Below are 25,431 nucleotides of genomic sequence, written 5' to 3'. Positions count from 1 at the left end.
CTGGTGTACTGAGAGCGAAGTCGCGCTGTGTACCATGGACTACTTCGTTGATTATTACTCACTTCCGAAGTATTGACTGTGTAATACAGTGTGTGAAACTGTACATATTGTAATTTTAGTGAATTTTTATCAGGTAATATTGCAACAATAAACATTTATTTTGGATGCATTACTGATACATGTTTCACAGTTCCATGGAACATTATGAACGTTCTACTGTATACATATTGTAAAGGACACAAATATGCATCATATGCGATAAAAAAAACTAATAAAACCGCATTGAAAATACATAAAACAAATAATTGAAAATATATTTGTGGCAACACCCGGTGCTTGAATGGCCCGCGCAACCGTGTCTGGGCGATTCACGCACAGGCGACCAGGCCGTGATGATGTCACAGAGCACCTTGTCCATGTCTCCACAGCCAAAGTAAGTGGAATTTGGTAATTATTTTTACATAAACATGTTCAGGGAAGGGAATTTATCATTTTACAAAGAAAATTTGTAAAAAAGAATTTTTTGCGAACACTTTATTTCATGTGCACCGGGGAAATTTCACAATAAACTCAGCGCAGCACGGTGGTTAATGCAGTGAGTAGAGCAGTGGTTAATACAGTTGTTAATGATTCCAGGGCGTATAATGAGTGTTGTATAATACTGTATTGAGTACAGAGTGCTATAATTATATATTTCAAATAGCAGCCAATAAAAAAATTATATTGAGAACCAAAAAAAAAAATAAAGTCAAGGATAATGCTGCACAATGATCCCCTCCTTCCCTTCCTCATTTTTCATTACCATTATCCACCATGCTGCACCGAGTTTATTGTGAAATTCCCCTAGTGCGCATGAAATAAAGTGTTCTCCAAAAATTCTTTTTTCTTCGTAAAATGATAAATTCCCTTCCCTGAACATGTCTATGTAAAAATAAATACCAAATTCCACTTACTTTGGTTGTAGGGACATGGACAAGGTGCGCTGTGACGTCATCAGGACCTGGTCGCTTATGCGTAAATCGCCCAGACACGTTCGCGCGGGCCATTCATGCACCGGGTGTTGCCACAAATATATTTTCAATTATTTGTTTTATGTACTTCCAATGCGGTTTTATTTGTTTTTTTATCGTATATGATGCATATTTATGTCCTTAACAATATGTATACAGTAGAATGTTCATAATGTTCCATGGAACTGTGATACATGTGTCAGTAATGTGTCCACAATAAATGTTTATTGTCGCAATTTTACCTGTTAAAAATTCACTAAAATTACAATATGTACTGTTTCACACACAATTTACACAGTAACCCACTGCATTATACACTCAGTACTTCAGAAGTGAGTAATAATCAATGAAGTATCCCATGATGCACAGCACGACTTCGCTCTCAGTGCACCAGGTACAGATCAAAAATAAAAAAATAAAAATGTTTATTTAGGTAAGGTACATACATAAAGAGATTTTACAAAGAGTGATGGATTTATAGTTAGGGCTAGTACATACAATGCCTAAAGCCACTATTACGCAAAGCGTTTTGGGCATAAAAAACTTAAATGACTAAAGCTTAATACTAATTGAGCATAAAGAATAAAATGAAAACATGGAATGAAAACATAGCTGAAAAAGCAGCACAAATACAATTCAGTCGACAAACAGCGCTCTTTAAAAAAAAATAGACATTGGATGACATTAGAGGGGTAAGGTAGGTTACAGGGAATTTATTAGGTATAGCTTCGTTTTTATCTTAAACTGGTTGAGAGAGGTACAGTCTTTAACATGGTTGGGAAGGTCATTCCACAATCTGGGTCCCTTGATTTGTAGAGCATTTCTAGTTTGATTAAGTCGTACTCTAGGAATATCAAAACTGTATTTATTTCTGGTATGGTGCTCATGGGTTCTGTTACAACCTTCTATGAAGCTTTTGAGGTCAGGATTGGCATTACAGTTTAGCGTTTTATATATGTATAATACACATGAGAGAATGTGCAGTGACTTAATGTCTAACATATTCAGAGATTTGAGTAGGGTAGTGTAGATTTGAGTAGGGTTTGAGTAGATAAAATTGCGCTTCCTGTTTCTTCATTCTGTATACTTGCAAATAACTCACTCACGTACACCCTTGGCTTTAGTACCTGTAGGTTGTATGTAGCCAAGCTTGTAAAGCGTAAGGTAGTATTGAAAAGATAATAGGAAAAGATCAATTTGTAAGGTAGTCTTGAAAAGATCGCTTTGTATGGTCCCACACAGGAAGAGATTCAGCTTGCCTCAAGAGTGTCCGTCAGTTAGAAAGAGATTTAGCTAGCCTCAAAGAATGTCCGTCATTTAGGAAGAGATTCAGGTGTTCTTGAAAATATCTATGGAAAACATCACCATGGAAGCCGCTAACACTGTTCATCTATGCTATTTGTATCAGATGCATCATCACTGAACGCAGAAAATGATTCATCTATGTATCATCTAAATAAATTGGAGATAGCATTTGATTGCAAGGGTTACGCTCAGAGCTACAACTGGATACGCTCGCTGTATCGTCCTCATAGGTGCTGTATCACTTGTATCCGACCTTTGTGTTAGGTCCTTATTGCGCCTAGCTTCACCAATATTATGACCCTTATGTTCTTCAAACAATAAGGTTTGATTTTCACCGACAGGGCGTTATCTTTCAACACCGCGTCGGACAGGTGTTTGGGAGCCAGAGCCGCGTGCGCCACCCATGGTTGCTCATTCAGTACTAACCCAGCCAGCAGCCCTAGGGCATTCTGGGAATTTTTTCCAAGATAGCTGCTTCTCACTGGACGTCCTAAGAATCCGTTTCATACACAACCAACCTCGTACACATTTAGAATTGGTACCAAAAAATAAAAAAGAGCTTTCTCGGTTTGCGCAGTTTCCCACTGACCGAGAATACTCGGTTGACGCAGTTAAGTGGTTAATGCCAGCAGCTTGCCAAAAGTAAATAAATTTGCAACTCCACTGCAGCTAAATTGTGGTACACAGAGCATTTTCATTTGGGTGTTTGTCATTCACACATGTAAGATATTTCTTAATTTTTGTTTTGTGTGTAAGGGGGGGTGGGAAAAGTAGGAAAGTTGTACAAATTTAATTGTACATTTTGGAAGTTAAGTAGTATATATTTACTTTTGTAGTCTCAGGAGAAAGTGGATATGAAGTCTCCAAGCACTGGCCACCCAAACGGGTACAGACTAGCTGTGGACGCACCAAGTCTTGATGCCAATATTCATATGGTACTGCAACAATGGAATCAATTCCAATGTTTGTATTGGTTTCTCCCTGAAAATTTATAAAAATGTTAATCTAATGATTAATGTAAATTGTTATACTAATAGATACAATATTAAGATATATTATTGAGGAACTCAAAAGGGGGAATGAAGTATTGCTATTTCTATCAAAGAAGTCTATAAATCTTCTACTACATATACAGTAATGTTATGAAATTATCTTAAAACTTACCTCCTAAACAAATTTTTAAATAATTTACCATGTATCACACTAGTGTGATTTCTCTATGTAATTGATTTTAGGGTGTGGTACCAAAGGGTACCAAAGGATTTTAGGGTGTGGTGGGTGTGTTGACCTAATTTACCATCACCTGGGTGACTGGGGGTTATATTACAACTTGGAATGGCTTTAGGAGAGGCCTCCAGACTTCCTGCCAATTCAGTAGAATTCCAGGTTGTATAACTTATACCAGATGGTAGCACTTCAACCAAGCTAGAACCGAGGAAAGAGGTGCAGGTAAGACCACCTTGACAAGACCAGTCATGTTGAAAAGTGTCCACTGAGACAGCCTCGCAGTTGGGGAAGAGCTCAACATACAACGGGAGATGCTGAGACCACGCCAACACGAAGACATCCACATCTGGAAACCCGTACATCCTACAGAGCCAACAGAAGGAGGGAGTCAGCATCGCCTATCCATTCCATGGACAGGGGATTGAACCATAACAGGCCATTGAACACACCCCGGTTATGACCAGCACAGCGAGCCAAACTCCGAGAAGCCAGCAGACAAGCCATTCGAAGAGACCAGCCCCAAAGGGGCAAGGACCAAAGAAAACCCCCACAGTTCAGCTAATGAACCACCGGAGAACAGTCCAAATGGAGCCGGATGGTTGAACCCCGAGCAACCCCAACCCTCCAAAGCAACAGCCAAACTGCCACAAATTCTTGCACTGTGCTGTGAGCCCAAGGGAAAGACAGACCCCATCGCCCCTGGCTGGCCTGGTGAGCACTGGTCACAAAATCCAAGCCAAGAGATGACATGTCCATGATCTCATTTAGCAAGGGCTAGGGTAGACGCCATGGCACTGAACCCCCCAAAAAACCCGAAGAGGAAGCCAGCAACACAGCCACCGACGTAAAGCCCCCAGAGGATGAACCCAGAAATCGCAAGAGTGGTGGAAGGGGTGTCCCTGAAGGAACCAGAACAGACGCTGAAACCAAACCCGACCCAGCAGGTAGACCAGCATGGCGAAGTTCAGACTCCGTTGAGTGACCCAGGACGCCCCAGAAACACCTGAAGGCGAGACCGCAGCCACAGCAACGTCTCCGGAGGGAGTAACATGGAAACGGTCCAAGAGTCACAAACAAGACCCAGCCATGTCCGAACCTGAGATGGAACCAAATGCGAACTTCCCCAGTTCACCAGAAACCTGAACCCAATGAGGAGGGGAAAAGAACCACGACCTTGGAGAGCAGACAAGCAGACCGACTGGGAGCCCACACCAGCCAGTCGTTGAGGTAGGCCAGGTCCCAAACCCCTAGCAGAAGTATAATACAGTATATAAAATATTCTTAATATAATTCTTAATGTAATTCTTAATATAAAATTGTTGCTATGCTTACCTCTGGCCCCTTCAGAGAGGTTTCAGGGAGCAATGGCCCTGGAAAACCCCCTTGTGGTTGGAATTTTCCTTAAATGCCATCGACTGGGGTTAGGCACCCAGAAAAGTAGGCATAGCAAAACAAACCCACATGGTAAAAAACTAAAATGAAAAAACGAACAGTGAGGTAGAAACTCCCTACAATGCCAAGGAAACACAAACACGCAAACATCACACTTTACAGCGACACCGATCGTCCGCGCAGCCCTACCCGCCCCAAGAGGGAAAGGGGGGAGCCCCGGATCTACCACGCCGGCTGCCTATTCACCTAGTTGTGTTTGCGAGGGTTGAGCTTTGCTCTTTCGGCCTGCCTCTCAACTTTCAATCAACTGTTTACTAAATACTGTCTAGCTTCAGTTCGGAAGCTAAGCTGCAACCAATGTGAAAAAAACGCCGACCGGTGGGAGGAAGGGTTGCCAGGGAGCCTCTGGGGCTCACCCAGAAAATGGCGTTTCATTACATTCAACGCTCGTTTTCTTTGAGGAGCCCCTACGACTCCCTGGAGCTTCATACCCAAAGAGAAGGAAAAGAAAGGGTTAACCCGGGAGGTGGCCACCACAAACTCCGCAATGCGAAGCCGAGACAACAGGCTGCAACCTGCAACCCAAGGCAACAAGAACGCACATTAGTAAACATGCATAAAGAATGGGCAGCCAAGAACCTGTGCGACCCTCAAATCCCTGCGTCCGAAATGAGCCCTAGACGTCACCAACACAGCAGCAAAAGCTGCAAACGTCCGAACAGCACGGGCACAAGGAAAGACCGTAGGCTGGAAGACTGAAAAACTCTGCGTACGACCTGGAAGACGCGAGCCCTGAAACAGGGAAAGAGGAGAACCGGATCAACCCAAAGTGCATCATCAGACACGGTACGCAGGTAACGGCAAAAAACGCAACCAGACAACACAGGACGCACCCCTGGCTAAACCAATCAAGCATCAATAACCCAAGAACCCCTCCGGAAAACAGCCGTCTCGACCGGTCAGGACGGAGAAAGGCTGCAAACGTACAAACCAACCACCAGTACCAAAGAACAGAAACCTGAACCGAAGGGGCTACCACAAACTGAGGAGAAGATAAGAAGACATCCTCATCAAGGACCAGGATGGCTCAGGCGATGCATGAGCAGGCCGGAGGTGAAACAAAACACGAGAAAGTGTACGAAATGGGGCAGATGTGACGTCCACCCCGAATGCAAGCCAGAGTGGCTCCATCAGCTCCGCACAAAACGAGGCGACAGTAAGAAACATCAAATAACTGTAGTCCTGAAAACCCAAGAAAAGACAAGACAACCCGATGTGAAAGAGAAGACAACCTACGAAGAGTAAGAAAAAGTGCATAGAAACACCAGGAACGTCATACTGTCGCTAAGACGAAGCTCGCAGGTGGGACACCATCAACAAGTCACCTGATCACCTCAGTGATGGTGAATACCAGCGTCAAAATACCAGACGCGAAGAGCCGAGGAGAAGGCCGAAGCAGTCACGTACAGGACCGATCCGACCTGCCGAAAGAGGCGGAGCCACGGGAAAACGTCCCAGGTTCTGACACCTATCAAGCAGCGTCTGAAAATAAAGCTGGGCCGGCCACCAAAGAACCATAAGGACTATTCTCGTGGGAATGGGCTCCAACCGAGCCAGAACTCGAAGCAACAGTTGCACCGGGAAAAGAAGAACAGGTACCCCAACCTCGACTGGTCCTGCCGAAAGGCATCGGCAGGACTGGACTCTTACCTCGCAGGCAGGTAAGAGCGCCACATAAAATGGGCAATGCCTAGACCACGCCAACTCGAAGACATCCATGGCCAGGAGTCCATACATTTGGCAGAGCCAATGATACGAGTCGGCGACGACTGGCCAATCTGCGAACAGAGGAATGAACCGAGACAGCTGTCCGCCAGGACGCAGGACACACCCCCAGACATGAACCTCACGGTTAGCCAAACCCCGAGAGTCCAGCTAATGAGCCACTCTAAGGAACCAACCCCAAAGGTCAACACCAAAGAGAAACCCTGTGGTTCCAGCAAAGAACCGCCAGAGAACAGTCCGAATGGAGCTGAATGGTAGAGCACCGAGTGACCCAAACCCTCCGAAGCGCAAACCAAACAGCCACGAACTCCCAAACCGTGCTGTGAGCCCGATGGACAGACAGACCCCACCATCCCCAGCCGACCTGGTGAGCACTGGTCACAAAGCCCCAGCCAAAAGATGACTCGTTCATGAACACATCGAGCGAAGGCTCGGGGAGGTGCCAAGGCATGGAACCCCGAAACCCCAAAGAGGAAGCTGGTGACGCAGCACCAACACAAGATCCCCGGAGGAACGAACCCAATGATTGCAAGAGAGGCGGAAGGGGAATCTCCGAAGGACCCAAACAGACGCCGAAGCCAAACCTGATCCCGCAGGCAGACCAGCATGTCGAAGTTCAGACTCGCGCACAACTGCTCGAGCAACTGCTGAGCAACCCGGGACCCCCTCATGAACAGCCGAAGGCGGGACCACAGCCGCAGCAACACTTCTGGAGGGAAAGACAAGGAGCAGCCCTAGAGCCCTAAACAAGGCCCAGCCAGGTCTGAACCCAGAACAGAAACAGATGGAATGGCCTCCAGATCACCAGGAAACGAAACCCTTCGATCTGGAAAGAACCACACCCCTGGCGAGCAGACAAGCAGACCAACTGGCAGCCCACACCAGCCAGTCGCCCAGGTAGGCCAGACACCGAATCCCAAGCAGACTCAGACAGGGCACCAAGATCCGATAAAGATGCAAAACACACCAAGTGCCAATTACAAAATAGGGAAGGCAACAAAAGTGGCAAGCCTGAAGCACCACCACCAACTGTCCTGAAAAACTGGAGAGGAACGTGCCAAGAACAGACCTGGAGGTCCAGGGCCACCATCCAGGCACTCGGCACCAACAGAAGCCGGACAGGAGACAACAGTCCTCCGATGAGGGCATAGAATCCAGGGCGCAGACTGAAGAAGTCCAGAAGAACCGCAGATTCGACAGGCCCATGTCTGCAAAGAGCAGACGGGAACCCCAGAAAGATGGGGCGGATCGACCACGTCCAATGCACCCACTAAGATGACATTACGAAGCGCAGAGGAAGAAGCCCACCCCGCCAGCCCTGAACCCCCCAAAGGGGGAGACGCCATCCATCGGCAACCGCGTCTTCCAGCCACCAGAGGCGGAAGACAACCAAAAGCGCCCACTAACTGCAGGACCATGAGAGAGTCAACAGAGCAAGCTGCTCCCCCAGTGCCCCGTCAACAGAGAAGGGAACACAGCCCCTTCCGAAAGAAAAAGTTTATGTGTATGTGTTTTCTGAAAAAAAAACATACACATATGCACATATATACATATTATGTATATACATATACACATATATATACATATACACATACACACAAGGTATGTTATACACACATGTGTATGCACATATACATGTGTGCACACACACACACACACACACATAGTGCACATATGCACATGTGTACACACACATACACATGAAAATAAAATTACAAGCCACTGACCAGTGGGCAAAGAGCACCACGCTGGCCAGGCGAAGAAGGCACAAAACTGCATCAAAAGGCCCACCTTGACAACAAAACCTCAAAGTCCCAGCACGACCACAACACGTGCTACAACCCAAAAAGATCAGTCTGCAAGCCAGGAAGACCCCAGAACTCCAGAAGGCAGAACCGGGTCACACACGAGGAAACAAAGCCCCCTGAAACCACAAAGGGGGCCCAAGAGGAAGAAACCTCCGGAACGAAACCAAAGAACCCAAAGGTACCCGGAATTGAACCAGGGGGAGCCCAAATCACCACATTTGCCGGCGGAGATACACCACAGAAAAGCAAAGCACAGCCCCCAGACAGAACCCCCCAGGGAAACGGTCAAAACAGACCGAAAACTGAGGGACAAGGTGTGGGAGCAAGCACAACAGCCAGGGACACTGAGCCCAAACCCAAGGGCCCAGCCCGAAAACAGACAAAATGGAAAACCCGGTGTAAAATCAACACTCAAACGTTCCCAGAGGAACAGAAAACAGGCAGAAAACACCAGAAAAGCAAAGAAACGACAACAGGAGAATAAAACCCCTGAAAAATGGTTTAAAACTCACCCAAGACGCTTGCTCGCACACCCAGGCGCATGTAAACAAACCGCAACGCTGCCCAGATGGCCACATCGGAAAACTGGCAGAAGAAAATAGCCACCAGAACAGAGGGCTGTGACCGACGCAAAAGATACAAAAATATGCCAGCAAAAGTGGGAGGCAAGCAGACTGGATGGGCGAAAAACTCTGCCCAAAAGCAGAAAACCCAGGCAGGGGCAAACCGCCCCAGAACTACTAGCAGGCATCCCCCACAGCCGGGAACCAGCAACAGAGGCCCTAGGGCAGAGCTGTCCTCCAAGCCCTCCGCCCTTAAAGAAAAGGAAGAGTCCATGGGAAAGGCAGCAAGAAAGGGCCGCTGGTAAGACCCAGAAGCCTTGGCAGGATTAACAGGCTCGAAAACCTCCGTCCCCAACCCGAATGGGTCAGCCCCCGAAAACCACCCGAGTCTAGGGCCCAACTAAACCCCGCCTCGACCCCAAACCCCGCAGACGGTCTGGAGCCGGGAACAGGTAGGGAAAGGGGCGAACAGCACCTAACCAAAACGGGACGGCCTCGGGGCATCCGAATGGGAAACCAACCTAGCATGTTGCAGCAACCTACCCTATCTTGCAACACGGATGCCGCCTGTACTCAAACAGTAATAACATCAGGAGAGTACTGGAGAACAAGCAGAGAATCTCTCTCGCAAGACTCCGGGTCAAGGTGTCAGTGACCCAACAGGCAACATGACGCAGGTAAAAGTGGCGACTGTTACCCGGAGACAAGGGCACAGCAACCAAGGATCCCGTACAAGATGGGTTGAAACTCGGAAGACACATTCAATGGTCCACCAAGCCCTGCAGGGGTTTCCAGGGCCTGTAGGCTGACTGCTATGGGAAGCCCGGGCAAGGTGTTGCTAACCGGTTAAGAAACAAAAAAAAAACAAGAGGGTAGAGGATAGCACTGAAAATCCCCTGTAACGTGTACAATCATGGGGGCCTAGCAGAGGGCCACCAAACACTACCAGTGGAACTATAGCCACACTGGACAGACCTCAACCAGGCAAATGAAAATAAAAACAAAAGAAAACCCCCGCAAAAGTACACCGTCTCCAGAGGCAACAGGAACCAGTCGCCTCTTAGGTGGCAGGTCGCGCAACACCTTGATGCCCTAACCAGCACAATACGAGTCCCTACCTAGGGCCAAATAAGGGCCCCAAGCCTCAGCTGGCCCCCAAGGGCGAGGCAAATACCGAGCAGCAAGAACCTCTACAGGAATGGTTCCCAAACGCCCCAGGGAAGATAACCCTGTCACGCAGGGGCAGTACTCACAGGGCGCTTAGGAAAGGAAGCCCCTAAGCGCATGCAGCCCCGGCACTGATGAGGTACTCCTGGCCACCGCACAACACAACACACGGCAGTGAACACCACACAAGGCAAACACAGCGTAGGAAACTGAGGCCAGAGAAGCGTCTATCTCAGTTGACATTAGCTTACGAACTGAAGCTAGGCAGCCGGTGCGGTAGGTCCGGGGCTCCCCCCTCTTCCTCTCGGGGCGGGGAAGGCTGCGCCGACGATCGGCGCAGCAGTAAAGTGTGATGTTTGCTTGTTTCCTTGGGATTGTAGAGAGTTTCTACCTCTCTGTTCGTTTTTTTGTTTTAGTTTTTTACAATGTGGGGTTTGTTTTGTTATGCCTACCTTTTTGAGTGCCTAACCCCGCTTGATGGTAGATAAGGAAAAACCCCAACCACAGGGGGGTCTTCCAGAGCCATTGCTCCCTGAAACCTTTCTGAAGGGGCCAGGTTCTGGCTCATGGTCCCTGGTAGGTCTGAAATCTATAGCTAATGTCCCGGTCTAATATAATATACATTAGATTGATAAGCTCCAGGGAGCTTCCGGAGCTCACCCAGAAAATGGTGTTTCATTACATTTAACCACTGCACTGCGCAAAGCGCCTTTAGGCGCTCTAAGAGTTGTGAGTTTTGTTTTTTAATTAGACTATATTTTTATGTTTTTTAATGTTTTCATTACTCTTTGTGTTCTGAAAGGGAAATAGTTGACTTTGGAAACATTTTGACATTAACTTTACCTGAGCATTTATGAAAACAACAAAAATATGTCCTTGACAATTGCACCAAGACTTTTTTGCCGAAAATGTGTGAGCAGTGCAGGGGTTAATGCTGGTGTTTTATTATGCTTACCTTGATATCGAGGCTAATGAAATTACTATCAAAATAGAAGATTCCAACTTTGCCATTTGCATCTGTGACAACTTGACGACAGGATGTTGAGTACATGCAGTCATAAAGGATAGCTCTTCCCTTTTCTCTACCCTTGCGAGTTGAAGTTTCTACAACAACATTTGTGGTTGTGCCACCTTCTGGAGTATAATAGTTAATGAGGAGGATATGGCGCCCTGGGCGAGCAAGTCGAAGGTCATACTGGACATCAGGTTGATTGTGGTTCAGCCAAGCCATTGGTTGAGTGCCAAGTTCTTGTATAATCTGTGAGAACAAAATTATTAATTGAATACTAATTTGTATATTAGAACATATTTACATGATTTATTTACACACAATAAACACACATACAACTGACCATTTGGAAAGAGATAAAGTAGAAATTTGTCAAAATTCCAAAACTGATCCAAAATACAGTAGATTCAATTTCAGTTTCAGTTTTGATTATGAAGGAGAAAGAAACTGTGTTGCAAATAGGAAGGACCCTATAAAATAACAAAGTGAAAGTTGCAGGTGTACTGATAGTTGTTGTATGCCTCACAACAAGAGGGAATGTCACTGACTTCAGAACAACTGACTGATTTGAGAAGGGGAAGTATTGCGCCCTAAGGATACCAATTTTTTTTAGAAAAGGGTTAGATCACATGCATTTAACTGTGGCACCCGTTTGCACATAGAAAGTCATGAATTCGCAGAGTTTGTTTCTTGCATGACTCATTATCTGAATCTCATTGGGATGTGCATTGCTCAGACACTGTTTGGTATAATTCAATGGCTGTATGTTAATTTCATTAAGTCAACCTATCTTTGGCACAAATGCTTATCAAATACATGGTAATCAGCTTGTGTGGATGCTGTTGAAGCACTAACCAATGGCTTGCAGCAGAATACAGTATCATGGTACTGGATGATCTAGCAATAGATGAACATCTAAACTCTGAGTTCAAATTTGAGGAATCTGCTATTCTGAAGGGACTAGAGAAACTTAAGATAGTGATTCTAATAATAACATGGCAGGAAATTGTAAAGAGTTTCAATGCTACACGTCAGCAGTTACAAAAAAAAACAGCGTTGAATGTAATGAAAGGCCATTTTCTAGATGAGACCCGGAAATTCCCCTGAGCTATACCGGGCTGATGTGAATATATTAGACCATGGCAACAGCCAATCGAAGGAGTTCTAGGCCTACCGGGGACCAAAGCCAGAATATAGCCCCCCTCAAGAGAGGCACGAGGAGCAATGGCCTAAAGACACCCCCGTGTAATTGGAAGCAGTCTTTGTCTGCCATATACCAGGTCAGGCACCCAGAAAGGTAGGAATTCCAAAAACTACTGCTGATTAAATAATTGCAAACCAAAAGCCGAATTAGCAACAGAACTCTCCAATCAAAGTCAAGGAAACCAATATGACGTCACCACAAACACCATGCATCCGTCTGCACAACACCCCCCCCCCTTCCCCGTGAGTGGGGACGGAGGGGTCCTAGACCTCCGCGCTGGCAACTCTCCCCAGTTCAGAGGCCGAGTATCAAAAACGCAAAAAATATGCCGACCAGAGGGAGGGAGGGGTGCCGGGAAGCCTCCGGGTCTCACCCAGAAAATGGTGTTTCATTATATTCAACGCTGGTTTTCTGTGTAGAGCCCCTTCGGCTCCCCGGAGCTACCTAACCAAAGAAAAAGAAAAAAGGAACTTACCTGGGAGGCGGTCATCACTCGCTCCTCAACTCGAAGTTGAGACAACTGGCTGCAACCTGCGACCCACGGCTACACATGCCTGAGAAGGGCCACGAACATTAACAAGATACCTTGCGGCCAGGGCCCTGTTCGACCTCCAAAAGCCCCCGTGCCCGAATGTCAGCCCAGGACATATTTCCAAAATCAGCAGCCAAAGCCGCGAACTTACGAACGTCGTGGGTACGGGGGTAGACTGCAGGCTGGCTGGACTGAATAATCCTGCAGACGACCTGGGAGACCCGCACCCTGGAACAGGGAAGAAGGGAAACCGGGTTGACCCAAAGCGCGTCCCCTACTACGGAGGCCGAAGCACGCAGATAACGGTGAAGAGCCGCAACCGGACACAAAACATGATGCACCCTTGGCGGAACCATCCAAGCATCAACAACCCAAGGACCCCTTCGGAAAGCAGCAGACTCATTCTTCACCAGAAAAGAAGAAGGCTGCAAACGAACGAAACGACCACCAGGACCGAAAGAGCAGAAACCCTTTTGCCGGAGGAGAGCGTGAAGCTCCCCAACCCGACCCCCAGAGGCCAAAGCCAACAAGAAAAGAACCTTAGAAAAACAATCCTAAACCGAAGGGGCCACCACAAACTGAGGAGACGAGAGAAAAGAGAACACCCGATCCAACGACCAGGATGGCTCAGGTGGTGCATGTGCAGGCCGGAGGTGAAAAAAACCAGCGTTGAATGTAATGAAACACCATTTTCTGGATGAGCCCCAGAGGCTCCCTGCAGCTTATCGGGCTCATGTATGTTATGTTAGACCGGGACATTAGCTATGGAGTTCAGACCTACCAGGGACCAGCGCCAGAACCTGGCCCCTTCAGAGAGGTTTCAGGGAGCAATGGCCCTGGAAGACCCCATTGTGGTTGGGGGTTTTCCTTATCTGCCATCGTCCGGGGTTAGGCACCCAGAAAGGTAGGAATAACAAAACAAACCCCACATGGTAAAAAACTAAAACAAAAAAACAAACAGAAAAGTAGAAACTTCCTACAATCTCAAGGAAACAATCAAACAATCAAATTACTGCCGCGCCGGTCGTTCGTGCAGCCCTCCCCTCCCCTACCCGGGAGGGGGAGGGGGGGGGCCCAGACTTCACCGCGCCGGCTGCTCAGTTCGGAAACTAGGCTTCAACCAACGTGAAAAAAAAAAACCCGCTGACCGGATGGGAGGGAGAGTTGCCAGGGAGCCTCCGGGGCTCACCCAGAAAATGGCATTTCATTACATTCAACGCTGGTTTTCTGTGGGAAGCCCTTATGGCTCCCTGGAGCTACATACCCAAAGAGAAGGAAAAAAAGGACCTTACCCGGGAGACAGTGGCCACAAACTCTTCAACGCGAAGTCAAGACAACTGGCTGCAACCTGTGACCCAAAGCAACACAAGAACGCAAAGGAGCAGGGACGTTCACCAAATAACGTGCAGCCAGGACCATGTTCGACTTCCAAAATCCACACACATGAATATGAGCCCAAGACATGTTACCAAACATGGCAGCCAAAGCTGCAAACTTCCGAACGTCATGGGCGTGAGGATTGACCACAGGCTGGCTATGGCTAGACTTAATAACCCTGCAGACAACCTGGGAGACCCGAGCCCTGGAACAGGGAACGAGGGGAACCGGATTAACCAAAGCACATCCCCAGCCCCCCAGCTGAAACTTGCAGGTAACGGCAAAGAGCTGCAACCGGACACAACACATGAAGCACCCCTGGCCGAACTATCCAAGCATCACTGACCCACGGACCCCTGCAGAAAGCAGGCGTCTTGTTCTTCGCCAGAAAAGATGGAGAAGGCTGCAAACAGACAAACCTACCACCAGGACCAAAAGAGCAGAAACCCCTGCCCCAGAGGAGAGCATGAAGCTCCCCTACCCGGCCCCCAGAGGCAAATGCCAACAAAAACAAAGCCTTGGAAAAACAATCTGGAACCGAAGGGGCTACCACAAACCGAGGAGAGGAAAGATAGGAGAGCACCCTGTCCAAGGACCAGGATGGCTCAGGAGGCGCATGAGCAGGCCAGAGGTTAAACATAGCACGAGAAAGCTTACGGAACGAGGTGGATGTGATCTCCACCCCAAACGCTAGCTCTGCCAGCGTTCACACGATACGAGGCGACAGTATTAGGCATAAAATGACGGTCCTAAAAAAGCCAAGAAAGAAAGGACAAGACAACCCGTTCCGAAAGAAAAGACAACCTACGAAGAGCCAGAAAATGGCAAAATGAACGCCAGGAAACTTCATACTGTCGCCGAGACAAAGCTCTCAGGTGGGACACCATCAACAAAGCCACCTGATCACCATAGAAATGGTGATACACCCGTGTCAAAAAGACCAGATGCGAAGAGCAGAGGAGAAGGTCGAACCAGCCCTGTACAGGATCGGGCCAACCTGCTAAAAGAGGCGGAGCCGCAGGAAACATCCCGGGTTCGGTCACCGAGCCAATAGCAAAGGAAACCAAGGCTGGGCAAGCCACCAAGGGGCCACAAGAATTACTCTTCCTGGGAATGTCTCCAACCGAACCAGAACCTGAAGCAACAGCTGCACTGGGGGAAAGAGGTACAGGTAACCCCACCTCGACTAGTTCTGCCGAAAGGCATCCACCGCAAACGTCTCATAGTCTGGAAAGGGCGTCACATAGATTGGGAGATGCCGAGACCACGCCGACGCGAAGAGGTCCACATCTGGAAGACCGTACATCTGGCAGATCCAACGAAATGAGTCGTCGTCGACTGTTCATTCCATGGACAGGAGATTGAAGCTAGACAGACCGTCCACAAGAACAATGGACACTCCCCGGACATGAACCGCACAGAGAGAAATACCCCAAGAATCCAGCAGATGAATCACTTGAAGGGACAACCCCAAAGAGCTAAGGACCGTAGAGAACCCCCGCTGTTCAGGCAATGAACCACTGGAGAACAGTCCGAATGGAGGCGAATGAGCGATCCCTTAGCGACCCAAACCCTCTGAAGCGCAAACCATACTGCCGCAAACTCCAGAACTGTGCTGTGAGCCTGACGGAAAGACAAACCCCACCGTCCCTGGCCTGCCTGATGAGCACTGGTAACAAAGCCCCAGCCGAGAGACGACGCGTCCGTGAACACATCGAGCGAGGGCTCAGGAAGGTGCCAAGGCATCGAACCCCAAAAACCCTGAAGAGGAAGCCGGCAACGCAGCAACCGACACAAGGTCCCAGGAGGACGAAACCAACGATCACGAGAGAGGCGGAAGGGACGTCCCCGAAGAAACCAAAACAGACGCCGAAGCCAAACCTGACCAGGCGGGTAGACTAGCACGGCGAAGTTCAGACTCCCACACAACCGCTCGAGCAACTGCCGAGTTACCCGGGACCCCCTCAAGAACAGCCGCCGGTGGTCCTGCAGCCGCAGCAACGCCTCTGGCAGGAGAGACAAGGAAGCGGTCCGAAAATCCCAAACAAGACCTAGCCAAGTCCAAACCTGGGACGGAACCAGATGGGACTTCCTCCAGTTCACCAGAAACCTGAACCTGGCGAGCTGGGAAAGAACCATATCCCTGGCGAGCAGACAAGCCAACAGACTGAGAGCCCACACCAGCCAGTTGTCGAGGTAGGCCAAAACCCGAATCCCTAGAAGACGCAGACAGGTCACCACAACCCAGGTCAGACGCGTGAAAACGCGAGGTGCCAGATTCAAGCCAAAAGGTAAGCATCAAAAGTGGTAATCGTGATGCCCCACCACGAAACCCAACCAGTCCCTGAACCCCGGATGAATAGTAATGTGCCAATAGGCGTCCTTGAGATCCAGGGACACCGTCCAGGCACCCGGCTCCAACAGAAGCCAGACCTGAGACAGAGTAGTCATCCAAAAGGAGGGGTAAGGAATCCAAAAGGAGGGGCAAGGAATCCAGGGGTTCAGACGGGACAAGTCCACAATGAACCTCAGATCCGCACAGTCCTGTTTCGGCACTGGAAACAGACGGGAAAACCCGCCTGAGGGACGGAGTTGTTTTGACTACACCCAAGCGCACCCACTCCAAGAAGACTTGACGAAGCGCTGGAGAAGAAACCTGCCCTGTTAGCCCTGAACCCCCCAAAGGAGGACGAGTCGCCCAACGCCATCGCAGGCCGGATGACACGACCAAAAAGGCCTACAAATCGTGGGACAAAGTGTGGGCAAACAGAGCGAGCCTCCCCCCCATCGCCCCGTCAACGAGGCAAACCGCGAAAGGGCCGACGCCCCTTACGAGAACCCAAACGACGAACAGACGAACAGGGCGATCACCGCGCCGACCAGACAACACTGGCCCCAAAGGGAACAATGGTTCAGAAACTGGCCCCAATGGCCCACCTCAACCAGCAGAACCCAGAACCCTAGCACGACCCCTCCAAAACTTCCGAGAACGACCGCCTCAGAGAATCAACAAGTCCGCCATAGGACTACAACCAGACAAAGCCACTTGCAGAAACTGAGAGACCTCAGTCTCTGCAAACAGCAACGGACAAAACAGAGACGAGAACCTAAGAGCCAGGGCCCAAGGAGATTCCAAAGAGAGGGCAAGCACAGCCTGATGGCACGCGAGGCGAGAAGCAAAAAACAGAGACATCGCTTCCTTCAGGATGGGCGCAAAGAGCTTCAACAGTGCAGCCGACACCCTAGCTGCCGAAGTCAGCACCCCAGACAAAGGCCCTTCACTCAACGCTCCCACATCCTCCTCAAGCCAGGCAGAAGACAGCTCGAGAAGGGAAAAGAAACATAAGATCGAAGCCAAATGCCCATGGGCGTGCAACTCCTCCGCAACCAACGAAGCCGAAAGAAGAGGAACCTGCACGTGAAGCTGGTAAAGGCCAACATCCTGAGAAAGCACAGGGGTGAGCAAGCATGCATTAAGGTGCTCAAACTCGCCCCCCCCCCCCCAGGTAAATCTGCAGAACCATAGAAGTTTCATGCCAATCAAGATTGCGGGTCCGACAGAACCCATGCCCCGCCCCCCAACGAAAAGAATGGGCAGTCTGCCAGCCAGGAAGCCTCTGAAACCTCCAAACACACCCAAAAGTGGGAAGAAGAAAAACCGAACTCAAAAGAGGACAGATCCATCACAGAGGCATAAACCGGGTCTCGCAAGAGGTATGCAGCAAGAGCCTCCTGAGCCTCCTTCGCAGAGATGAAGGGGAGGAGCTGAATCCAAATCACACGCATACAGGGAAAGGGGGTAAGAAAACCCCTCCCCCTGCAACAATAAGCCCCGCGAGGAAGACAAAAGCACCCAAGCTGGGTCAAAAGGGGCCCATGGCCCCCAGGTCGACTCCTCCCCAGCCCCAAGATCCCCCATGTCGGGGCCCAGGACAGAGCCGTCCTCCAAACCCTCTACCCCTGAAGAAAAGGCAGAGTCCAGGGGAAAGGCAGACAAGAAGGGGGCCCGCTGGATGGACCCAGAAGCCTCGGCAGGAGGAACCAGCTCAAATGCCTCCGTCTCCGACCCGAATGATGCAGCCCCTGAAGCTATTCGAGTCTCATTACCAGCTAAACCCTGTGCCGAAACCGAAACTCTCAGACGTTTTGGAGCCGGACAAATTGGGGAGGTGCAGGATGAACAACAGGGAAAGGAGCAGGGAGTGCGGAAGGAGCCAAAGTAGAAGCGACTAACACCCCCAAGGTCCGGGTCCCTAAAACCAAAATGGGGCAGCTTCGGGGCATCTGCAACCTAGCTCGTTGCAGTAACCTAATCCTAACATGCAACACAGATGCTGCCTGTTCCCTAACAGCATCATCATCAGAATAAAACTGGAGCACAAGCAGAGAACAAAACTCGCGCAGGACTCCGGATCAAAGGTGTCGGTGACCCTACAGGCAGCATGACAGATGCAAAACAGGTGACTATCCAACCCGTTCTCGCACTTGCTTATAGTCAATATTGGCTTATTTAATAAGTGCATATGTGACATATTAATTGATTGTGAATATTTTAGTTTACCTTGAAAAGCTTCATAGAAAACGCCAACCTCACCTAACTTTTTTAGTATGTTAAGATAAGCATCTTATTGCTTCTTATTTACAATTATTACTTAACCTATCAACGGTATAGGTTAAGTAATAATTGTAATTAAGAAGCAATAAGATGCTTATCTTAACATACTAAGAAGGTTAGGTGAGGTCGGTGTTTTCTATGAAGCTTTTCGAGGTAAACTAAAATATTTACAATCAATTAGTATGTCACATATGCACTTATTAATTAAGCCAATATTGACTATATAAGCAAGTGTGAGAATGGGTTGGACTATCACCCTGAGACAAGGGGACACAGCAACCTTCAAACCTGCACACGGCAGCCTGGAGCTCTGGAGACGCATTCACGGGTCCACCGAGCCCCGACAGGGGTTTTAGGGCCTGTAGGGTAACAACTACGGGAAGCCCCAGCAAGGTGTTGCTAACAGGTTAAAAACCCAAACTAATAAGGGGACAATGCTGAAACCCCTGTGACATGTACAAGCACGAGGGCCTAGCAGAGGGCCACCAAAACAGTATCAGGGGAACTGTAGTCCCACGAGGCAGAACCTTCACCAGGCAAACAAAACCAAAACAAAAGAAAAACCCCACAAAAGTACACCGTCCCCAGAGGCAACAGGAACTGGTCGTCGCGTAGGTGGCAGGTCACACAACACCTTGACGCCCTAATCAGCACAACACCACTCCCTACCCAAGGCCAAACAAGGGCCCCAAGCCCCATCTGGTCCCAAGGGCGAGGCAAATGCCGAGCAGCAAGAACCCCTACTGGAGCGGTTCCCGAACACCCCAGGGAAGATAACCTTGACACGCAGGAGCAGTGCTCACAGGGCACCTAGGGAAGGAAGCCCCTAAGCGCATGCAGCTCCGGCACTCATGAGGTAATCTTGAGGTTATCTTGAGATGATTTCGGGGCTTTTTAAGTGTCCCCGCGGCCCGGTCCTCGACCAGGCCTCCACCCCCAGGAAGCAGCTTGTGACAGCTGACTAACACCCAGGTACCTATTTTACTGCTAGGTAACAGGGGCATAGGGTGAAAGAAACTCTGCCCATTGTTTCTCGCCGGCGCCTGGGATCGAACCCAGGACCACAGGATCACAAGTCCAGCGTGCTGTCCGCTCGGCCGACCGGCTCCCTACTCTTGGCCACCACACACCACGATATGACAGCAGAGAACGCCACACAGGCAAACACCGCACATGAACTTGAGGCCAGAGAAGCGTCTGTCCCGGTTGATATTAGCTTACGAACTGGTGCTAGCAGCTGGCAAGGTGAGGTCCGGGCCCCCCCCCCTCCCTTTCTTGGGGAAGGAGGGCTGCGCGGACGAGCGGCGTGGCAGTAAAATGTGATGTTTGCTTGTTTGCTTGTTTCCTTGGGATTGTAGGGAGTTTCTACCTTTCTGTTCGGTTTTTTGTTTTAGTTTTTTACCATGTGGGGATTGTTTTGTTATGCCTACCTTTCTGGGTGCCTAACCCTGGTCGATGGCAGATAAGGAAAATCACCAACCACAGGGGGTTTATCCAGGGCGATTGCTCCCTGAAACCTCTCTGAAGGGGCCAGGTTCTGGTGCTGTTCCCTGGTAGGTCTGAACTCCATAGCTAATGTCCTGGTATAATATAACATACATTAGCCCAATAAGCTCCAGGGAGCCATAGGGGCTCTCCACAGAAAGGGGGATGAAAATCTAAGACCCAGAACCCAAGCCGAGTCTGCACCCAAGCATCCAAAGAGTGGATGAGCACCGCCTGTCGGCAAGCGAGGCGAGAAGCAAACCACAGAGACACCGCCCTCTTTCAGAATCAGCGCAAACAACTTCAACAAGGCAATCGACACCCAAGCTGCTGAGGCAAACACACCGGATACCGACCCAGATCCCAGCTCCTCCACATCCTCCCTGAGCCAGTCCAAAGACAGCTCCAGCAGGGAAAAGAAAAGCAAAACCAAAGCCAAGTGCCCACACACGCGCAAATGCTCAGCCACCAGGGATGCCTAAAGGGAGGGAACCTGCACGTGAAGCTGCACCTGGCCGACATCACGCGGAAGGTCGGGGGCGAACAAGCACACATTGAGGTGCTCAAACTCGCCCTCCAGGTAAACCTGAATGACCGTAGTTACCTCTCACCATTCAAGTGTGTGGGTTCGACAGAATGAATGGCACGCCCCCAACGTAAAGAAAGGGCAGTCCGCCAGCCAGGAAGACTCCGGCACCTTGTAACGCACCCCATTAAGGAAACGAGGAGCCAAACTCGAAAGAAGAAGGATCCATTATCGAGGCATAATCCAGGTCTCGCAGGAGGTAAGCCGCAAGGGCCTCCCGCACCACCTTCGGTGTGATGCGGAAAGCCGAAAACCTCTTTTAAAGGAGGGAACCGAAGAACCCAAGGGAACCCAGAACCAAACCCGGGGAGGAATCAAACTCATATCAAAATCGTACAGGGAGGGGGATAGGAAAACCCCTTCCCCTATAAGAACAAGCTCCACTCCGAGGGTACCAACACCCAAGCGGGGTCAAACAGGGCCCAAGCCCCCAAGTCAACTCTTCCTCAGCTCCAGGATCCTCCATGTCAGGACCCAGTCCACAGGAAAAGCAGGGATGAAGGGGGCCCGCTGGTATGACCCAAACACTAAGGCAGGAGGAATAGGCTCGAGTGCCTCCTCCGCCGATCTGGAAGGGGCAATCCCTGAAGCCACCCGAGACACACCACCAGGCAAACCCTGCCCCAACTCTGAAACCCTCAGACGTTTGGGAGCCGGGAGCAGGGATGGGGGGAGCAGGATGAACCACAGCAGGGGAAGGACTAGGGGTGCAGATGAAACCAGGTGAGTGTCACCCTGAGTCAAGCGTACAGAGCAACCTTCAAACTCACACAAAGTGAAGTGGGACTCTGAAGTCTCTTCCATTGGACCACTGAGCCCCAATGGGGGTTTCCAGGGCCCTTAAGCTGACTGCTAAGGGAAGCCCAGGTGAGGTACTGCTAACTGGTTATTCCAGAGCTACCAAGCAAACAAACTAAAAGCTGAACCCCCTGCGATGTGTGCAAGCACGGGGACGTAGTGGAGGGCCACCAAAACCAAGCAAGTGGTCCTACCGTCACACCAGGCAGACCCCCCACCAGGCAAAACAAAACAAAAACAAAAGGAAAAAACCTAAAAAATACAACATCTCCAGGTGAACAGAACCAGTCGCATAGCATACATCAGAAATCAGCACAGTACCTCGCGCCCCAGCCAGCGACGAAACTACTTCCTACCCAAGGTCAAACAGAAGTAAGAACCAACCCAGCTGAACCCCAAGGGCGGGCAATCACCAAGCAGCAATAGAACCTCGTGGAGGTAGTTTCCAAACGGCTCAGGGAAGATAACCCTAGGCTGCAGGAGAAGTACTTAGAGGGCACCTAGGGAAGGTGGCCCTAGGTGCATGCAGCCCCAGTACTCTTGTATTACTCCTGGCTCACACACCACCCAACACTGAACAACAACACCGCACTGCAGCACTGCTCAAAGGATGGAGCCAAAGTCAATCGCCCACCATCGACACAACAGCCTCTTGAACTGAGGAGAGTTGCCGGCGTGGACGTCTGGGACCCCTCCCCATCCCTCTACTGGGGAGCGTGTGGTGTTGCGCAGACTGATGCGCGGTAGTTGTGGTGACGTCATACTTGTTTCCTTGTTTTTGATTGGGGAGTTCTGTTTGCTAGTTCTGCTTTCGGTTTTCATTTTTTGACCAGCAGTAGATTATTTTGGAATGCTTATCTTTCTGGGTGCCTGACCTGGTAGATGACAGACAAAGACGGCTTTCAATTACATGGGGGGGGGGTGTCTTTAGGCCATTGCTCCTCGTGGCTCTTCTTGAGGGGGCCAGGTTCTGGCTCTGGTCCCCCGGTAGGCCTAGAACTCCATCGATTGACTGTTGCCATGGTCTAATATATGCACATCAGCCTGGTATAGCTCCAGAGAGCCAAGAGGCTCTCCACAGAAATGAGGGTATTAATCAGAGGAAATGTATCAGACTGGAGAAGTGGAGTACAATATGGTTCAGTTCAAGCACTAGTAATGTTCATTGTCTATTCATTGAATACACTGTCTGTATTCCAGAAGGAAAACAGAATTATTGAACATGTTTGCTAATGATGAAAAGATCCTAGGACAGATAAGAAACTTAAGTGATTGTCCAGCCCGTCCTCCAAAAATGGGGTGGTAAATGTAAGGAGACAAATAAGTGCAATTATGTACTATTCATAGCAGTTAGGAATTGTACTTATTTTCACTTAGTATTAAATCGTACCGTCAAATATATTGTGAATATTTGAGTTTACCTGAAAAACTGAATAGAAAACCACAACCTCACCTAACCTTCTTAGTTTTTGAAGATAATAATTTTATTGCTTCTTAATTACAATTATTACTTAACCTATCACTATATTGATATTACAGTTTTATAAAACTAATAAAACAAAACTAAAATATATCAATAAATTGTAAATAAACTCAAGATATTTTAAAATTTTGTATAAAATCTATATTGTTTAATAAACCTGAAAAAGAAATTCCTGATATTTAAAACTTGTGCATAGCATATTGAAATTGAAAACTTCATCCTAAAATTCTGAGTGTCATAACAGAAAACGAGGAGAATTAAATCGGGGGAGGGAGTTTGGTAAATGTAACAGCCCTATAAGTGTAATTGTGCACTGTTTTTGATAGTAAGAAAATGTACTTATTACACTTAGTATTAAATCGTACTGTCAATTCGGAGCAGCGTCATGCCCTTCAAGATTATCTGTACAGGATAAGAGGATCTTGAGGTTATCTTGAGATGATTTCGGGGCTTTAGTGTCCCCGCGGCCCGGTCCTCGACTAGGCCTCCACCCCCAGGAAGCAGCCTGTGACAGCTGACTAACTCCTAGGTACCTATTTACTGCTGGGTAACAGGGGCATTCAGGGTGAAAGAAACTTTGCCCATTTGTTTCTGCCTCATGCGGGAATCGAACCCGCGCCACAGAATTACGAGTCCTGCGCGCTATCCACCAGGCTACGAGGCCCCCCTCGTAGGGAGCCTCGTAGGAGGATGGAGGAATCCGTAGGATGATGGAGGAAAACTTGGCAGATTGAATTTAATGCGAGTAAAATTCATGTTATGGAATGTGGAATAGGAGAAAATAGGCCACACACAACCTACAAATTATGTGAAAAAGCTTTAAAGAATTATGATAAAGAAAGAGATCTACGGGTGATTCTAGATAAAAAAAAAAATTGTCACCTGAGGATCACATTATGAACATTGTGTGAGGAGCATATGCTTCGCTTTCCAACTTTAGAATTACTTTTAAATACACGGATGACAAAATATTAAAGAAATTATTCATGACATCTGTGAGACCAAAGTTTAAATATTCAGCATTTGTATGCCGCCCATATCTTAATTAAGAAGTACATCATTGAATTAGAAAAGGTGCAAGAACACGCAGTTAAATGACTTCCTGAAGTGAAAAATAAAAGCTACTGTACAAAGTGAGGTTTGGGGCATTAAATATAATAAAACTAGATGATAGAAGAAAAAGAGGTGATATGATCACTACTTTCAAAAGAGTAACAGGAATCAATAAAATTTACAAAAAAAAAAGAATGTCTTAAAACTAACTTCAAGAACAACAGGACATAAATATGTTCAAACTAAGGAAACAAAGCTACTGAAAAACATAGGAAATTTTCCTTTTGCAAACAGAGTGGAAGATGGCTGGAACAAGTTAGGTGAGAAGGTGGTTGAAGCGAAAACAGTCAATAGTTTCAAAGTGTTATATGATAAGAAGTACTGGGAAGACAGGACACCATGAGAGTATATCTCATCCTGTCTACACTTAAGTGATTACTATATTGTGTGCCCACCGAAAGGAAGGAGACCAATGACACTGAGAGGCCTGGTGAATACTGGTCACGAAGCCCCAGCCCAGAACCGAGGTTTCCATGAAGACGTTAAGTGAAGGAAGAGGAAGGGGCCAGGGAACTATACCCCAAAAAGCCAAAAGAGGAAGCTGGCACTGCACCTGCTGGCAAAGGACCCATGTAGTCCAAACTCAACGATAGCCGCAAAGGTGAAAGGGATGCCACCAGAGAAACAGATCGGCCCCTGTAGTCACACCCTGCCCAGTGGAAAACCACACAGGTAAAGTTCAGACTCTCGCACTGGCAAATCATTGATGTATATAAGAAATAAGAGAGGTCTTAAGATACTGCCCTGTGGCACTCCTACTGTTAACGGTAGAGTGGGGGAGGTTATGTCACTGATGATTACATAATGGTGTCTGTCACTAAGATAGGATCAAATATAGTTCAGAGCAAGGCCTCAGATTTCATAGTGATGAAGTTTATGTAAGTAGTAGTTATTGATTACAGTATCAAAGGCCTTTCTCGGGCAAAAGAAGAAGCCAATTGGGAATTTTTGTCTAGGGCTGTGTAGATTATA

The 25,431-nt window shown here is 48.4% G+C and overlaps 1 protein-coding gene across 5 annotated transcripts in view; it reads right to left on the bottom strand.

Annotated features, from left to right (window-relative positions):
* The window catches only part of LanA (laminin subunit alpha), a 550,694-nt gene that overhangs the window by 414,000 nt on the left and 111,263 nt on the right, over nucleotides 1-25,431 (bottom strand). For all 5 annotated transcript variants that reach the window (XM_069308774.1, XM_069308775.1, XM_069308777.1 and 2 more), the window contains exons 13-14: nucleotides 11,213-11,515; nucleotides 3,144-3,296 (exon numbers count right to left, since the gene is read on the bottom strand). In XM_069308774.1, coding sequence (XP_069164875.1) covers nucleotides 3,144-3,296; nucleotides 11,213-11,515 — 456 coding nt within the window. The remainder of the gene's footprint in view (nucleotides 1-3,143; nucleotides 3,297-11,212; nucleotides 11,516-25,431) is intronic.

The sequence above is a fragment of the Procambarus clarkii genome, chromosome 63 (genome assembly GCF_040958095.1).
Source record: "Procambarus clarkii isolate CNS0578487 chromosome 63, FALCON_Pclarkii_2.0, whole genome shotgun sequence".
NCBI lineage: Eukaryota > Metazoa > Arthropoda > Malacostraca > Decapoda > Cambaridae > Procambarus > Procambarus clarkii.
Note: the sequence above shows the minus strand (reverse complement) of the source record. Positions and strands in the feature narration are given on the sequence as shown.